The sequence below is a fragment of the Danio aesculapii genome, chromosome 7, assembly GCF_903798145.1.
Source record: "Danio aesculapii chromosome 7, fDanAes4.1, whole genome shotgun sequence".
Classification (NCBI taxonomy): domain Eukaryota; kingdom Metazoa; phylum Chordata; class Actinopteri; order Cypriniformes; family Danionidae; genus Danio; species Danio aesculapii.
Window position 1 is genome coordinate 32,693,181 of NC_079441.1, and position 18,349 is coordinate 32,711,529.

Genomic DNA, 18,349 nt, shown 5'->3' on the forward strand with positions numbered 1-18,349 from the left:
GAACGAGAAACAGACTGATTTGATTAAGACATCCATAAGTGAGTGTACCCCCGCAGTAAACAAAGTCGTAATGCGTTCGCGCAGTACATGTGATTTATGGGAAATAGATGGCTGATCTGGTTACAGCTCCAGACACCTCGTATCTCCGGCAAGGCTTTAATTAATGTCGCACTAAGTGACGCGACGGCTAACTTCCCTCATTTAGGACGTTGACACTCGATCGCATCTCACCTCAGTGTCCTTTGCAGGTACACTTTGTACTTTTTGGCCAAACGAGATGCAGAGATGCTCAATGATATGGCCAATATGTGCCAATAACATCTAACATTAAACTAATATGTCAGATATTAAAGTAATGTATGATGTCAAAAAATGACCTGCAAAGAACATCATAGATTCTTTGAAGAATCAAGTCATATTGGCAAAGACTGTGATGCTTATGGAGCACAGACCTTCTAGCCAGACAATCAATCTAAAGAGCACATTCAAGATCTACCAAACCCTGGTTCAGGGATCATTAAAAAATGTTGTCTTTGCAATCCCAGGTTTTAAATCTCTTTAAATATATTTGATTGAACACAAATAAAGCAGCGGCGATGTGAAAACAGTCATCTGGTTTTCATCAAGTTTTCTAGTGATAAATGGGCCAAGATTGCAGTTGAAAGGTGACTGAAAATAGTAAGCACTTAAGAGACTTACTTTCTGGGGTTGAATAATTTTGCACATGAACGTTATATACAATTTGATGCCTTCCTTTTATTGTTCTACAACTTTATAACCATTTTATAATAGTTCACTGATGCTTCAGCTAAATTGATTTTATAAAATGCTGTTCAAGACAACAGAGAACATCTGAACAGTTGAAATGAACTACCATCAACACCTTTAGTTGCCAGAAATGGTACGCCATACTGCGTAGTGATGGGCACAGCTCAAAACTGTCTATCAGAAGATTGCTAGTTTAACATTTTGCATGTAGCGAGTCATAAGCCACCACCGTCGCACCCTTGAGCAAGACACTTAACCTTATTTCTTTGCACAGGGATTGCCCGTGTAATATGCACGCTATAATTTGCTTTGGATAAAAGCATCTGCTAAATGGCTGCTTACTGCGTAGTAATGCCAACTCAACCAATGATGTCGCCTAAATGGTTCCTTCAGAACATCCTGAACATTAATGGATCTTACTAAGCCCATTTGGAAAGTTCAGCTAAAGTCCTTGACCTCTGACCCTGCTGAGTAGTCATGCAGGGATGACTTAAGATTGACAGATGCATGACCAGAGCGAGGTGACGTGGTGACGTGTGGTCCTGACCCCCGTAAATGTGTCCCTATTCTCTGTTTGTTATTTACACTCCAGAGCCCGAGGTAATGAAAGCTCTGTCATGCAGTATTCATAGAGCTCTCGAAGACAGCCATCCCATGAATGTGCGTTTGCAGACGAACACACGCGGCATGCAACCACACAAACAGGTTTCGATTACAGTGGCCAATGTGGACCAGACAGTTCTCTCCGTCTCTTTCTCTACACCATCTAACCTGAGATGACCAGATGATCGCCTCACCTGAAAGAAAGCCACAAAGTGAGGTGCGCGAGAAAAGAGACAAAGCCTTACACCTGTGGCTCTCAACTGGTGGGTCATGACCCAAAAATTGATCTCATAAAATTCAGGAAATTCAGAAAAAAAAAAACCGCAAAAAATAATTACTAAAAATAAAAATATAAAAGATAACAGATTTAATGAGACTAAAAGATGAAAGGGAGTTTAAAACAACAAAACAATAAAATTACAATACAGATTTAACAAATTAATTGAACAAATTAATTTTAAAATTAAACCTGATAAGTGTATTTTTCCTGAGCAATTTTTTTATTACGACTATCAAACTTCTTTTTTTTAACCATGATTTACAGAATAGACAAACTAAAATGTTATTCAGGTTAATAAAGAAATCAGGTTACACGTAAAGAACAGTAATTAATTGTGTACATATAAAAAAATATTGTCGAGGATAACAGAACAGTGTCAAAATACTAATTAATTGTACACTGTATCTTTATACGTCAATATCTTAGTAAGGAAAAAGCTTTTAATCATTTAAAATATGTTTCTTTTATATATTTTAACAAGTACCAATCAAAATAAGTATGCTTTTTATTTTTACATAAAATGTAACATAATTTAGTTCTGTTATGAACATATACAGTTGAAGTCAGAATTATTAGCCCCGCTGAATTATTAGCCCCCGTGTTTATTTTTTCCCCACTTATTTTTTAAAGGAGAGATTTTTTCAACACATTTCTAAACATAATAGTTTTAATAACTCATTTCTAATAACTGATTTATTTTATCTTAACCATGATGAGAGTAAATAATATTTGACTACATATTTTTCAAGACACTTCTATACAGCTTAAAGTGATATTCAAAAGCTTAACTAGGTTAATTGGGTTAACTAGGCAGGTTAGGGTAATTAGGGGCTAATAAATTTGACCCTAAAAATGTTTTTTTTTAATATATAAAACTGCTTTTATTCTAGCCAAAATAAAACAAATAATACTTTCTCCAGAAGAATATTATCAGACATACTGTGAAAATTTCCTTGCTCTGTTAAACATCATTTGAGAAACATTAAAAAAGGAAGAAAAAATAAATAATCAAAGGAGGGCTAATAATTCTGACTTTCACTGTACCTGTTCTGAAATTAATATTTGTTTGGGGTTGTTTTAGAACATTACTTTATTTTTAACTTATATATTTATATATATATATATATATATATATATATGTATTTATATATGTGTGTATATATATATATATAAATATATATATATATATATATATATATATATATAAATATATATATATATATATATATATAAATATATATATATATATATATATATATATATATATATATATATAAATATATATATATATATATATATATATATATATATATATATATATATATATATATATATATATATATATATATATATACATATATACATACACACACACAAACATATACATATACATATACACACACACACACACACACACACACACACACACACATATATATATATACACTTTTTTTAAAAGAAAAATTTATATTCTTAGATCGACACAATTTTTTTGGATCTAAATTTCAGCTTTCGACTTCAAAAAAATGTTTTTTGTTTACTTTATCTTTTCTTGGACATGTAAGTGAGACACAGGGTTATAAACACAGCAACACAACATCAAGGGGTGCAGGTTAGGTGAAAGCATTAGAGAAGAAAATATTTATTTATTCTTAAGAAAAGCAATTTAAGCGAATACCCTTGGCGCCACACTGCATGCAGTCAGACGGTCACAAAGATGTGTGTTTTGCATAAAGGAGAGTGTATGTGTGTGTGTGTGTGCACGGTAGAGGTGATCGAGGACAGTTGTGAAGATGGATGGGAGACTGGCCTAAATTTTCCTACGAGCCACATCACAGATTATATTACATTACATTTCACCTGCCACTACCTGTGCTGCACTGCAGCTGTCAGTCTGAACATGAAACACAATAACACCGAATGTTACCCTTCTCTGAAGATCATAAATATGCAGTGAACAGAAAACTAAAATAAAAACAAACATTCCTGGTTTTGTGGAATTAATTATACACCCTTTTTGCTATCACATTAATGTTTAAAATGACTTTTAATGCATCTTAAAAGACTGACTGCATTCAGAACTTATTATTTTCAAAGAGCAAAAAACAAATGGTTGGAAATAGGAGATGAATGCAAAATTCAGCAGTTTCTTTTGTTTGAGGGAGGAAAAATATTTCTAGGCAAACACATTTAGTGCTGAGCTCGTCAGACTGTGTTCTTGTTTGGGTTGCACTATTGGCTTTTTTTTTTAAATGGCTGAACAATTTCCAGCAACCCAGAGGTGATTCTCCAGTAAAAGAAACATATGATGAGCATCCGCGTAACCCTTAAAAGCACGAGCTTTGTCAACAGTCACTGGCATCCAAATTAATGACATGATTTGTGTGTGCAAGATGTTGATGACCTTGTGTCTTGTCCTACAAACTGCATCTTTTAGGTCGAGGTTTATAATGTGGACATAGAACGGAGCTGTAGGAGGGTCACAAAGAGTCACTTAAGCTCCAACTAAATGCTGTCTTTTACGCCGATATATCAAGACATTTAATGAATGATAATGTTGAGAGGGTGTTGAAGGATGTCTGAAAACATGAGCACATGCGAGACCAATATAAAATTAATTAGAACGTGAGTGCGGACCACAAAACGGTTTGCTTTTCAGTTACATGTCCATCATTTTTTTCTCCTCCACTGGTTAAATCCTATAGACTGTACTAAAAGGTAAAGAAGTCCTGTGAAGAGGCTGACCACAATTGGTCTAATTAAATCTCAAGGTAAGAAAAACATGAGCACTCACTTGTAAACTGTTCCACCATTTCCATGGCCAAGCTGTTCCTGGTACTGGAGGTCATGTTCATTTATCTAAACAGAGGGGGGGAGAAAGTCTGAGATTTTTTTTTCTCTACATATCTATGGAAAGTAGGACTCTTAGTTCTTACTTGATCTAAATAGCATAAAGGATCTTTAAAACTGTGTGAAACTCTGTGTGCACTCCTTTGTGCAGTAATGCGTATGCATCAATTATATAAGCATGTCTTCATGAGACTGGCTGTATAGGTTTTATTTCTTTAGCTCCATAAATGTGTAAAACGATAAAATACGCTTAACTGAGATGATGAATTAGCTGAATGAATGAAAAAGATGATGACAGAAAATAAGTTAAATACATAATCATTTCAAAATGGGGTTGGTATAACTGTAACAGTTAAACCAATGAATAAAAATAAATGAGATTAATTAAAATTAAATATCTCACTGTAAGTTCATCTGAAGATCTGATGCAGAAAAAAAAAACAATACAAATGTTAGCTGTCTCATTGATAAAAGGACAAATGATTGTAAGTTTAATAATAATTTGTATGAGTTTTCAGAATGAGTTGACAGAATTTTTGATTTTTGGGAAAACTATCAGACCTCTGTGTTTAAAACTTGTCAATGCCGGGTTGCAACAAATGCTTCAAATTAAGAAAACCATAAAAGGTTGCACATGGCCTGAGTCTCCCTGAGGCTGACGAAGCAGAAAACGCTGCAGAAGAGCAGTCTGGTAATCTTCTGACCTGAGCTGGAAAAGCAGTTGCTAATTCCAGCCAGTGAGGTCTATTTTCAGAATCAGCTTTATACAGACACATCAAGCCAACAAATTAACTCGATCACTGCCATGGCTCGGAACAATTCAGCACACCTCTGAATCAGAGCCATATGTTGAATCAGAGCCATATACAAGTCACAAGTTAATTTAACACTAATCTATAAAAAGATATTATAACATTTCTGATGTGAAGAATTCTGGCTTTTTGAAAAAACAAGAAATATTAAGTGCTATTACTGATAATTAATTAGTGTTATTGATTTTTATTAATGAGGTAGTTATTGATAATGATAATAGCTGCAAAATACAAATATGTTGTTTAAGTTGTGGCCACTGTTTTTATAAATTATAAGAGCAGAGATCTTTAATCATGATCATTACAATGCAAAATTAATATAAATAATAATTAATTTATGGTTAATAATATTAATACAAATAGGCAAGACAAGGCAAACTTTGCTTAGAGCTCGATTTTACACAACCATAGCTGATCCAACGTGTTTAGATTAATAAAATAAAAAATAGCATTACAAATACTTACTGTAATATTATTGTAATAATACTTAATAATTTAATAATATTAACAACAACACCACTGTTATTGTCATAATTAGTCATTAACAATAATGATTAAAAAGCTGGTATTATTGTTACTATTTCCTATTGTAACACTTTACAACAAGGGTCCATTAGTCATTATATCAACAATAACAAACATCGAACAATACATTTATTACGGTATTTATTCATCATAGTTAACATTAGTTAATGAAAATACAATTGTTCACTGTTAGTTCATGCTAACTCAGTGCATTAAATAATGTTATCAAGTTTAACTTTGGCTGTTAATAACACATTAGTAACTGGGATTTTTCTTTATAAATGCAGAACAAGATTTGATTTTATCTAATAGTAACTAATAGGATCTACTTGTAAAGCGTGACCATTATGAATGAAAATCATAGTAAAATGATTTGAATCTGATTTTTTTTTTTTACTTGTGTTTTTATTTGTAATTTGCTTATATTGAAGCCATTGTTATTGAATAGCTATGGCTATTATTATATATTATATACAGTTGAAGTCAGAAATATTAGCCCCCCTTAATTATTATGCCCTGTTTATTTTTTTCCCCAATTTCTGTTTAACGGAGAGAAAAAAGTTCAACAAATTTCTAAACATAATAGTTTTAATAACTCATTTCTTATAACTGGTTTATTTTATCTTTGCCATGATGACAGTAAATAATATTTGACTAGAAATTTTACAATACACTAGTGTTCAACTTAGTGACATTTAAAGGCTTAATTAGGTTAATTAGGTTAACTAGGCAGGTTAGGGTAACTAGGCAAGATATTGTATAACGATGGTTTGTTCTGTAGACCAGGGGTTCCCAAACTTTACAGCCCGCGACCCCCAAAATAACAATGCCAGTGACTCGCGACCCCCAATATCTTCTGAGGTGGTTATAAATACAGAAACCTTGCATGCAATGGCACACACACACACCAATAGACCCGAGTCTATTCTTAGTTGAATTTTTTTAAATGTCAGTGCTGTAAGTGTGCCAGAAAGTTTAACCTGGTGTTACAAAATCAATTTGCTGCATCTGACGCTATTGCTGCGTCTTTAATATAATGTAATTACCCCAGGGGTCGCAATCTAATAGAACTAGTAACTATAAGCTACTATAGTAACTATATACAGTACTATATAGTAACTATAAACGACTATTTTTTTCTTTTCAGTAGGTTATGGATAAAACATGGTAATTCTTATGGTTTCATAAAAATAGATTTTTGGAAATCAGTAGGCGACCCACCCTTCGTTGACCCTCGATCCCTCAGGGGGTCCCGACCCCCACTTTGAGAACCACTGTAGACTTTCGGTAAAAAATATATAGCTTAAAGCGGCTAATAATTTTGACCTTGAAATGGTTTTTAAAAATTAATAACTGCTTTTATCCTAGCCGAAATAAAACAAATAAGACTTTCTCCAGAAGTTTGGGAAATATTTAAAAAAGAAAAATCAAAGAGGGGCTAATAATTCTGTATTCAACTGTATGTAATTTCTGTGCCTGTTTTTACTTGTGAGCATTACAGTTGCAAAAGTGTCTCCTCTTGTGAAGACAACTCTCTGCCTCAACCAAGGCAGGACACTCGATTAGTCTGAAGCGCACTCTGTGCATGCTAGCGCTCCATTAACTGTGCATGTTACAGGTGTCACAGGGGATGTGTCTTAATTGTCTATCTGACACACTTTAGTTGACAGACCTGCCTGGTGTGGGCTTGTAGTGGGGGGAGGAAAGGTGACAGCCAAAGGACACACAGACACAGCTCTGATCACTCAAGATAAAGACCTCAACCATACCATACCGAAAGGGTCAGTGAGCAGCCCGTTTAGGAGCAATCAATAGATGCGTTCGCACATTCACAACAGACTCTACAGTGACAAATTAAATGGGATGAGTGCTATCGAGCATCGCCGGTTGAGTGGTAACACAATTACTAACAAGATAATCAGATTCGATTGAACTGGGAATTCTGTGCATTATACTATATATGTGTGTGTGTGTGTGTGTGTGTTCAGGGTTCCTGCATGTATCAGTTTCAAGTCAAATGTAAGACTTTTTAATACCTAAAGAAACAAATTAATATACTCTAGGGGTATGAAGCATTGACAAAACAAATAGCACCTCAATAATTTGTTGATAATAATAAGTAGAATGAGAATAAGAACAATGATAATATTTACATGACATTTTGCTGAATGTGTTTTTTTCTGCATTTTTTCTGCATCATGACATTAACTAATTTTTGCCATAGATTTTTTAGGGGGCCATTTTAAATGTGTAGTTATTTATATAGTCTAATTAGACATACACATAACTTTTTACATCTAAATCTAAGATTACAATTAGTAATTTAATTAGAATAGCAATACCTAATCAAATGAAATTACTTTCAGCTAAAATCCAAAAGTGGTATACAAAGTGGCATAAAGATATGTACACTGCATTTGCACAAATAATACTGGGTGAGCGTTTTTTAACGTAATAGTTAAATTTAAGGGTGATTTAGTTTCCACTTTAGTTAATAAAAGGTACTTTAAATATCCAACTACAACCAACCCTGTCTTAAAAAGGGGGTTGAGTGTATCATTTGTTCAACTGATTTGATCAAATGGAAAAAGGAATGAAGCAAGTGGCTCCCTTTATGAATAGATGACTGAATATTTAATGAAACCGATTCATTCACATTAAATCACCACTGTGTGTTTCTTGGAAGTTTCCTTCTATTGTGGTTTGATTTTTTTATTTTATTTTATTTTATTATGCTTGGATAAAATAAATCAGTCTCTCCAGGACTTTGCAAGTCTAATGGTTCTTAAGATAAAAAATAAACATTTACAATTTTTTTTGTATTTTCAAAGCAAAACGCAATACTTCATGTAAATAATGCTATATGTTTTGAGAAACACCGTTGACTGGGACTGATAAATATGAAAAATATGTACAGTTGAAGTCAGAATTATTAGCCCCCCTGTTTATTTTTTTCTTCAATTTCTGTTTATGAAGAGAATATTTTTAACACATTTCTAAACATAATCGTTTTAATAACTCATTTCTAATAACTGATTTATTTTATCTTTGCCATGATGACAGTAAATAATATTTGACTAGATATTTTTCAAGACACTTTTATACAGCTTAAAGTGACATTTAAATGTTTAACTAGGTTAATTAGGTTAACTAGGCAGGTTAGGATAATTAGGCAAGTTATTGTACAATGATGGTTTGTTCTGAAGACAGTCGAAAAAAATATAGCTTAAAGGGGCTAATAATTTTGACATTAAAATGGGTTTTAAAAAATTAAAAACTGCTTTTATTCTAGCCAAAATAAAACAAATAAGACTTTCTCTGTTAAACATCATTTGGGAATAAATTAAAAACAAATATTCAAATGGGGGGCTAATAATTCTGACTTCAACTGTATAACTAACAGTTACAGTAACTGTTGTTTATTATACTGCTAATAAAATATCACACTGGCGATCATTCTGATATACAACATTCTTATGATCCTGTGGTCATATAACGCATAGACCAATGTGAGGAACGTAAACAATACCAATGGTCCTAATGTATTTTCTGTTTTACATTTTTAATTTCCATAGTTTCCGAAAGTCCAAAAAGGTGCAGGTATTGATAAATAATGTTATGATAGCCGTTTTAACATGAAAATAGGATTGAATTGACTCTTGTTACAGTTATGAAATAGTATGATAACAAGCATGAAATGTTTAATGGGCCAATGACATTACCACATTGAAATGGTCTATAGGACACAAAAATGGAGGAAAAAAAATGGAGGAAAAAAAAACATATGGCAAACGTATGGGGTCACATAACTGCTTACAACATGCAATAAAAGCATGAGTGGAAACTCAATGTCACATATTGCTCAAACAATACTTATACACAACAATGATATCATTACATTTGATACACTCATAAGACTGCACAATCCACAAGAAAGAATAATAAAGATAATACATTGCTAATTGGATAAATAGATTTTAATTTGCTCACATTTTTACACGTCTATGTTGAAGTACAATGTATGACCTTTCAGGTGTAAAATAAGACTTTTATGGCCTTAAATTGTAAGACTAATGTAACAATATGTATCAAAATGCATTTAGAAGTGAAAGTGTGTATGGGTGTTTTTGAGGCTACTATACCTGTCCATTTGTCAAGATCTTCTTAAGTTCAGCTGAAGACTTCTTTAAACTGCTGAAATACAAAAACAAAAAACATTTTAAGACACCTCAGTAATGCTCTGCCAGAATTTGACATGGGGAGTAAACAGTTTAGACACAGCAGTTACTTCACATCAGAAATGTAAGATGAGAGTCATTTATTTGATATGATCTGTTCTACTGCCACAGACACACACGCATGCACGCATGCACGCACGCACAAACAAACAAACAAACACACAGGCTGGCCTTCAAATTGCAGGTCTTTGTCCTGTGCCGGAGGGGTTCATTCTCTCAGACCAAATCTAATTAAAAGCTTTAATCTCATGTTAAAGTTCTCTTATTAATGAAATGTACATTATTGAGACCCTTATAATAAATTCAATCAACATAGCTTTTGTTTTAGCTTCAACAGTCTTTTCATGTCATTTCAAATGTAACTGTTAAAACGAGAGCATGTTGATTAATATTTTGTTCTCCTGCAAATATAAATTACTCTTTTAATGTCTCGTGTAAACATAATAGCAGCGATGCACATGTACTAAACAACCAGCTGGGTTGTTTGTAATCTAATATGATTATTTGTTCTTATCAACGCGTTGTCTACCATGTGTTGTTGGTGTAAGATTGTATTCAGTTAGATCGGCATATTCATATTGATTATAACGAGCGCACATGAGGGCTATTACCGTGCGCACATGCACACGCACACACACACACACACACACACACACACACACACACACGCACACGCACACGCACACGCACACGCACACACACATATATCTGATCTGACAGCCTTCACAGTAGCAGGGGAAGAGGTGCGCCAGTCACAGAATCCAGCATAGAGATTCTCAACTCACCACCACATTCTGTCTTTATATTATGCACAGTGTTTGTCATATAGTCATCTGTGCTCAGTGTTGTATCAAAATCTGACTTGAGGACAAATGTCATTCCGCTTCGTGTTCACACGCGTGACGTGTTACACAGCGGCTGCAGTTAAAGTTTGAAACTCTCAGCGGTTTATCATAAACCTTTCAACGATCATTTTTTTCCGCAATTGACAGCAAGAACGAACATAGAAGCGTTCTCTGATTGACAAGCAGCACCAACATGTGTTCAGAAGAATCTAAAACGCCAAATATGAGGAATTTATGCTGCATTTTCTAAAGTAGTACTATCTGTATTCAGCTTTTCGCTTGTACGGTGGTTCTGAACTGTCAAAACACCTCTCAAAACGCTTTTTTGGACATTACATATTGTTACATATGTACATTACTGTAACACGTTTTATTCAAGAACATTTTGAGCTGGTTTCATTTTCACTTTATTTAAAACATATCTGCTTAACTTGCTTGTTAATTAAATCCCATTTTGTTTTTTAACTAAATTATTTTTTACAGTCAAGTTGCATGTTAGTTTGCTACAGTGTGCGAAGAAAAGGAAAAAATTTGTTTTTGTCATGCTAATTTATCTGAAATTGTGAATATAGGTCTATATAATCACCTTGCAATTTTGAAATTATTGCTTTTTTGCTTTGAGCATAAGCTATTTAGTTTATAAGACCAGTTCAAACTTTTATGAAGTTTTTTAAATAAAATCAGTTGTTCACTGTAGAACAATATAACATTTTGATATATTTATATTTTTCAGCTGTAGTATATCGGCTATAGGCCTCCAAATCTTTAGAGTTATCGGTTATCGATATCGGCCAAAAACTCCATATCGGTGCATCCCTAATTATTACATTATTTATTGATCTTAAGCGTTAAATGATCCTTCTGAAATTATGCTTTTATGCTTAATTGGTGATCAAGAAATAAATAATATGAATTGAATGTAAAATATTTAAAAAATTATATTCCTAAAAAAAAAAAAAAATTCAAACATTTCACCCAATTTCCTTTTAATTTTTATTTAATTAATTTTTTTAAGTTTAATGCATTCACTTTTTCAGTGTTTAATTTTCTTTGGTTAAAAAAATGGGAAAAAAAATAAAATAAAATTTCCCTTTCAATGGTTTAAATTCATTTTAGTAATCACAAAGCATAATCAAAGAAAAAAAAAAATACCGTAAAAAAGTCCTTCCTATCTCTCTTGTTCAATTTTGAAGCATCGATGTTAAATAAAATACTAATTAATTAAAAAAAAAACTTATGAGAAACCAAGGCTGCATTTATTTAACCAAAATACAGTACAAATTGAAAATTGTGAAATGTTATTGCACTGTATAATAACTATTCAAGAGTAGTTATCATGTTAATTAAATGTAATAATTTATTCAAGTGATTTTAAAGATGAACATTCAGCTTCATTACTCCAGTCTTTAGCGTCACATGATCCTTCAGAAATCACTCTAATATTAATTATTAATATTATTATTAATATTATTATTATTATTAATAGTAATAAAAGCAAGAATGACTGGAGTAATAATTTCATTTGAAACTACATACAATAAGAAAGCAGTTATTGACAATTTTAATAAATATTTAACAATTTAACATTTTTTTTTATATTTAATAAATGTGATTTATTACTGTCTATAGTGTTGATGAACAGGATAATTTTCTTTAAAAAAAAAAAAACAACAACAACTGACCAAACTTTTGACTGGTAAAGTATGTTGGTTTATCCACTCTGTATCCTGTTAATATCCATCATTAACTACATTACAAAACACTCCTTCAAAATCATTAATGTATGCACTTGAAACGCAAGCGTCACCTTTCAGTTTTAATAAATAAAAACAAACACTGGTATGAAGCCTTTTCCCTCTGTTTCCTCCTCTCAATGAGTGCAGATGTGATGTGGGATCACTCACCTATCACTGGAGCGGGAATCAGCTGCAGAGGAGCTCCTGCCACTCGAGGATTCGGGCCGTGTGTTCACCTGCGGGCAAACAAAGACAATCACAACCTGTGCTAATTAACCTGTGATTCAACAGCAAACTGCCTGGTTTGGCCGCAAGGTTAATTGGCTTTTGTGGGGGAGATAGTGAGATCTAGAGATAGAGGCTTGAGGAAAGGGGTCACTTCATCTATCAGGCAAAATTAAATATAACTCTGGGAACATCCTTGGGTGAAGAAAAAAAAAATGGATGAATCAACATCACGTCCTTTATTTGTCATTAAAGAGGATTCATGAAGCTGCTTACTGTCAGAGCCGCACTAATGGATCGCAGTGGGAGAATGAAGGAAATGGGCTCAAAGAGAGTCCCTGTATAAATAAGCAGATTAATTGAGGTCTGAAGGTCAAATAGTGTGAAGCAGTAAAGCAGTGATTCTCATCTTAATTAGTGTCTATGAAGACCTCATTTAAGTCAGTTTATCTGCGTTTTTTTATACCCTTTTCAAGCCAATAGAGCTGAAATTAAAACTACACACAATTCAAAAGTTTGGAGTTAGTAAATGCTTTTTTGTTACTGGAAATGTATAATATTTTCTCACAATGATACATTAAAAGCATCAAAAGTGACAGAAAACATGGATAATGTTCTCCATTATAACAAAATAATTACAGCTTATTAAAATACAGCTAATTTAGAAGATACTTTAGTATTAGCAAGCATAAGATATTTCTCCTAAATCAAAACCTAAAATCTTCAAACCCCAAAATTCTGAAATGTGATGTACATTTACCACTTTCAATTGTGCCTTACAAAGATACATAACACCTATAAACTATTTTGGTTACTGATACATTTGTAAATAATAATAAGAATCATTAGAAAATACAATTAAATACAGCTAATAAATCGGTCAAAAACAACACATTTCTTGTTTGCCAAATTCTCATTAGCCATTCTTTTATTAATCTCGCATAGCCAGACTGATAGCTGAAGGTCTGGGAGCTCTGGTTGCTTTGAATGGTCAAGGATCGGCCACTATATTATATAATTGACAGGTAAACCAACCAGCTAATCACATTTGGTTTTGTACCGCATCATGTTTTAGGAATTGTCCTCAGAATAACAGCCCGCACTCAACCATGCCCTATTCACTCATGAAAGTCTTTAAAAGTTTACCACAATGACGCATCAATATTATAAATGATCTGTCAGCAAGACATACAGGAAATCTTTGATTCTGAGATTTCTTCATTATTTGGGTGATGCATTTCTACATGATGAGATGACAGATGACTGAGTGAAAGGTTTTTTTTGGTTCTATAAAAGCAAGATTCTGTTGTATCTGGAAGGATCCACCAATTAATAAACTCTCTTCTAAACAATGTCATTCTCTTATCTTTATGACCAAAATGACAGAATATTTGCAGGTTTTTATTGCCATTGGAGAAAAAGTCAATTTAGGTCAAACTGATCCATGCTCATCATCACACGTCTCAGAAAGTGATGCATTTATTAATGAGCACTGTCATCAATATATACATCACAGCTTTTATCCACTAAGACTTGTTTCCAGGCGGGATGATAAAGGTTGCTGTACACTTAACTCACAAAAATCCTGTATATTTAATCCAATCAGAGGGCGACTGAGGAACTACTAAAGTGTTTCCAAAAACGTATGCCATATTCATCAGACGTTTAGCCAAAGATCCGTGGGCGATGCTTTGCGTCACATCTGAGACGATTCTTTTATTAGCTGGACATACAGTTTAACAGGTTATTTAACATATTAAGTTAACTATGATTAGGCCTGTAACGATATCTATTTTTTGTTGTACGATATATTGCTCCAAATGATATTGCGATAAATGATTCATTGGTTGGTTCATTCCGCTGTGGTGCCCCGGATTAATAAAGGGAATAAGCCGAAAAGAAAATGAATGAATGAATAATTAGGGATTGGAATCAGAATGTAAAAAATATAACCAAAACAAATAATTAATAATAAATGTTAATAAAAAAAAAGTGATATCTGCTACCAGATCTACAGGTATTTCCAGTTGTCAGATACCTACATGAAAATAAACTATAGTAATTTATAGTAAATACTATAGTGTTTTTTTAACCATACTGTGACACTGACACCTCCAATAGACATGGAAATGTTACACAATCAGCTAAATGTTGTTAGAATTGGTTTTTATGTATGGGCAATATATATTGCACCACCAAAAACAATTGAGGTCATGTCCATGTGTTGTGCGATAAGTTGATATACTGATTACAGTGACAGGTCTAACTATGATTGGCCACAAAATGTAAAAAGATGAGCACTTGACACCACAACACAACAAATATTGGGGATGGTATGTTACTGTTACTGTAAACTTTATTGTCCTATATTGGGGCGATTTGTTCGGCAGCGTAACAGATTTACAGCACATATATCATTGTACACACTTTACAAACATTAAACAACATTAATAGTACTAAGAGACAGCAACTACCTCTTCCCATTAAAATTCAGCATAACAATCGCACGAGGAACAAATGAAAATTTAAATCTGTTGGTCTTTGCCAAAGGGACCCTATACCGAGATCCTGAGGGAAGTATTTGAAATTAATCAAAAAGAGGATGGGATATATCAGATGTAATCTATTGGGCTTTCTTTAACACCTGGCTTTCATACAAGTAGGATAACCCCAGCACTTTACCCTTAATACTTTGCTGCAGGTATTTAAAACCTTAGACAGCGAGATCTTCTGTTTTAGTAGCAAACCAACAAATCAATGAAAATGTTAAAATAGATTCTATATAGGGCTTCTAAAATGCAATTTTAAAAAAAGTCTTTGTTGGCCCGTCCTACATAACCTTTCAGTATGTAGAGTGGTATATAACAATTTGGTTTGGACTATTACCAGTTAAAGAAAAGCAAAAAACTGTGTTGAGTAGTAAAAATTGCCCTTGCAATTTCATAAAATTTCAAAGACAACTTCAAAAAATTCATATAAGGAGAATTAAACAAAAAGCACATGTCACTATTGAAGATTATTCCCATCCCTTAAATACAAAATTTCAGCTTTGCCATTAAGACGACGTTTTAGGCAACCTCATGTAAAGAAAAATGTGTAACAAATGTCCTTTGTGCCAACTGTCATTTGAATTTTAAATACTGAGTTTTAAGTATGAATAGGGTTAATTGTGTTTTTAATGTGTGATGACATTGAAAGTATTTGTGTTACTTGTTTGGGTTTTTTGTGTGGTATATGTAATGTGAATGTGAATGTTGATGTAATTATGTGGTAAAGCCAAAGATAAATTTCCACTTGCGGACAATAAAGAAAGGCAGTCAAATAATTTAAAATAATAACAAATCAACAACAAAAGCTTAAATTAAGTTTGCAAACAAAAACAACAACAACAATCTTCTAACAGTAAGCAAATACATTTCTACAATGCATGCCTGGACAGAGATTATTTACTAAGAAAAACTAAACAACTGTAGGAATTCCATTGGTGGGATTTTTAATTTCTCTCACAAGAAAACTGCATCTATATTGTTAGAGACTGCAAAATATGAATTGCATTTTTATGGTGTATATTTGTATTTTAACAAAAAAAGAGCTTCCTATCACATCAAAAGCAAAATATACTTGAGTAAATAAAAAAATACAACAAAGAGCGATGGGAGAGAAGAAAAATGAGGGACAGACAGAAAAAGAGACAGTCTTGACTTCAATTGACATTTCAATAAGTGGTACACAGCATAACCGATCCATACCCAACTCTGCTGAAACAATCATTGAGAAACATACCTTCAGGCCATGAATGTTGCGGATCCCTGGGGTCTTACCGGCTGAAAAGAAAATTGACTAGATTGTAGATCACATGAGGCCAGAGAAAAAGAACACGAGCAGAATATTTTAATGTTTAAAATGATTGCATGAATTTACCTGCAACACAACAAGACGGACATATTGAGATGTAAAACAATATGTGTATGTATTCAGGAGGAATTTACATCACCAATCTAAAATGTATCGCTCTCACAGAAGCCACTCAGCATGAAGTAAAGTGGGATTTGCTCACCCACAAACACATGTGAGCAGGGCATTGCTGAGTATGAGGTATTAAACTGAGTATTAAACTGTGATCTAGGCTCTGGGTGGGCCTCTGGCACATTTACTGTTGCGGTGGTAAACTGTAATTTGGACAAACACAACAACACACACTATACACACCTCGTGGAAATATCTGTAAAGGCTCAGGTAACAGACCATTGAAGCGTTGCTCCATCACTGTATTGCAGTACTGCAGAGAATAAAGAAGAATAAAACTCTTAAAAACAGTCTGGTTCTTTTTTTTCAGTATATTGCACACAGAATCAATATTACACTCTGTGAAAGTCTTTGAGAAAAAAGTCCCATGGAGTACATAAAAGCAATCTTATGACAAAAAAACCACTACATCCGCTTTCTTTCTGAGTCTGAGTTTCTGAGTGTTGGGAAGAAAAGAAAAGATGTTAAATGAATCAGGCACCCTGCTCAGGTAATCTTTCTGAAACACCAGTCACCCTCGGTATCAATTCATCCGTTGTAATGGCTGCCAGGCGCAGTCCAATCACTGAGCTTTCTCATTTCAGCCTGACGTAAAAGCAATCTGCCAGTAACGGCTGCCTATTAATTAATTACACCGCATAACAGGCTGAAATGGAGTCTGGCATTTATAAAGCTTTTATTATATCACTAACACCATTATTAATGTCAAGGCAAGCTTTTGGCTTTAATTATCATTACTTTTCTTTAATTAATCTGTGCCAAAAATAAAGCAGTTGAACTTCAGTCTTCACCCAACAAGGCTAAATTATATATTTCACAGGAATTTAAACAAGTATTTGTGAAATTATCAGTATTTGTTCTTTAATTAATATTTGGCATTAATATAGAAACTGTATTTTAGATTTCAGCAAACAAGACTGAATAATAAACACAAATATAAATTACTTCGTTTTCACAGAAATGTTTGTAAAAATTGTGAAATGTTTGTAAAGTTAATACATTTACTCTATTTATTGACTTGCATATGATTTTATCTGTTTCATCTGTTATAAGTGATGTTTATATTTTTATATCTATATACATGTAAATAATGTTAAATTACATTAATTACTTTAGCATTTTAGTGCATAACGGTGGCGCAGTGGGTACCACGATCACCTTACAGGTCACTGGTTCGAGCCCCGGCTGGGTCAGTTGGCATTTCTGTGTGGAGTTTGTATGTCCTCCCCGTGTTCACGTGGGTTTCTTCCGGGTGCTCCGGTTTCCCCCACAGTCCAAAGACATACGCTATAGGTGAACTGAATAAACTAAATTGGATGTAGTGTTCCTGTGTAAATGAGCGTGTATGGGTTGGGTTGTGGCTAGAAGGGCATCTGCTGTGTAAAACATATGCTAGTTAAGTTGGTGGTTCATATGGCTGTGGCGACCCCTGATGAATAAA

General features: G+C 33.3%; 1 protein-coding gene across 3 annotated transcripts in view; it reads right to left on the bottom strand.

The window, feature by feature from the left end:
• map2k5 (mitogen-activated protein kinase kinase 5) overlaps positions 1-18,349 on the bottom strand; it is a 91,917-nt gene that overhangs the window by 66,066 nt on the left and 7,502 nt on the right. For 2 of the 3 annotated variants that reach the window (XR_008838085.1, XM_056461684.1), the window contains exons 4-8: positions 17,092-17,161; positions 16,666-16,706; positions 12,826-12,893; positions 9,981-10,032; positions 4,446-4,510 (exon numbers count right to left, since the gene is read on the bottom strand). Coding sequence is in view for 2 of the 3 variants with exons in the window: in XM_056461684.1 (XP_056317659.1) it covers positions 4,446-4,510; positions 9,981-10,032; positions 12,826-12,893; positions 16,666-16,706; positions 17,092-17,161 (296 nt within the window). In the remaining variant the exon portion in view is untranslated. The remainder of the gene's footprint in view (positions 1-4,445; positions 4,511-9,980; positions 10,033-12,825; positions 12,894-16,665; positions 16,707-17,091; positions 17,162-18,349) is intronic. The other variant, XM_056461685.1, reaches the window with a different exon arrangement.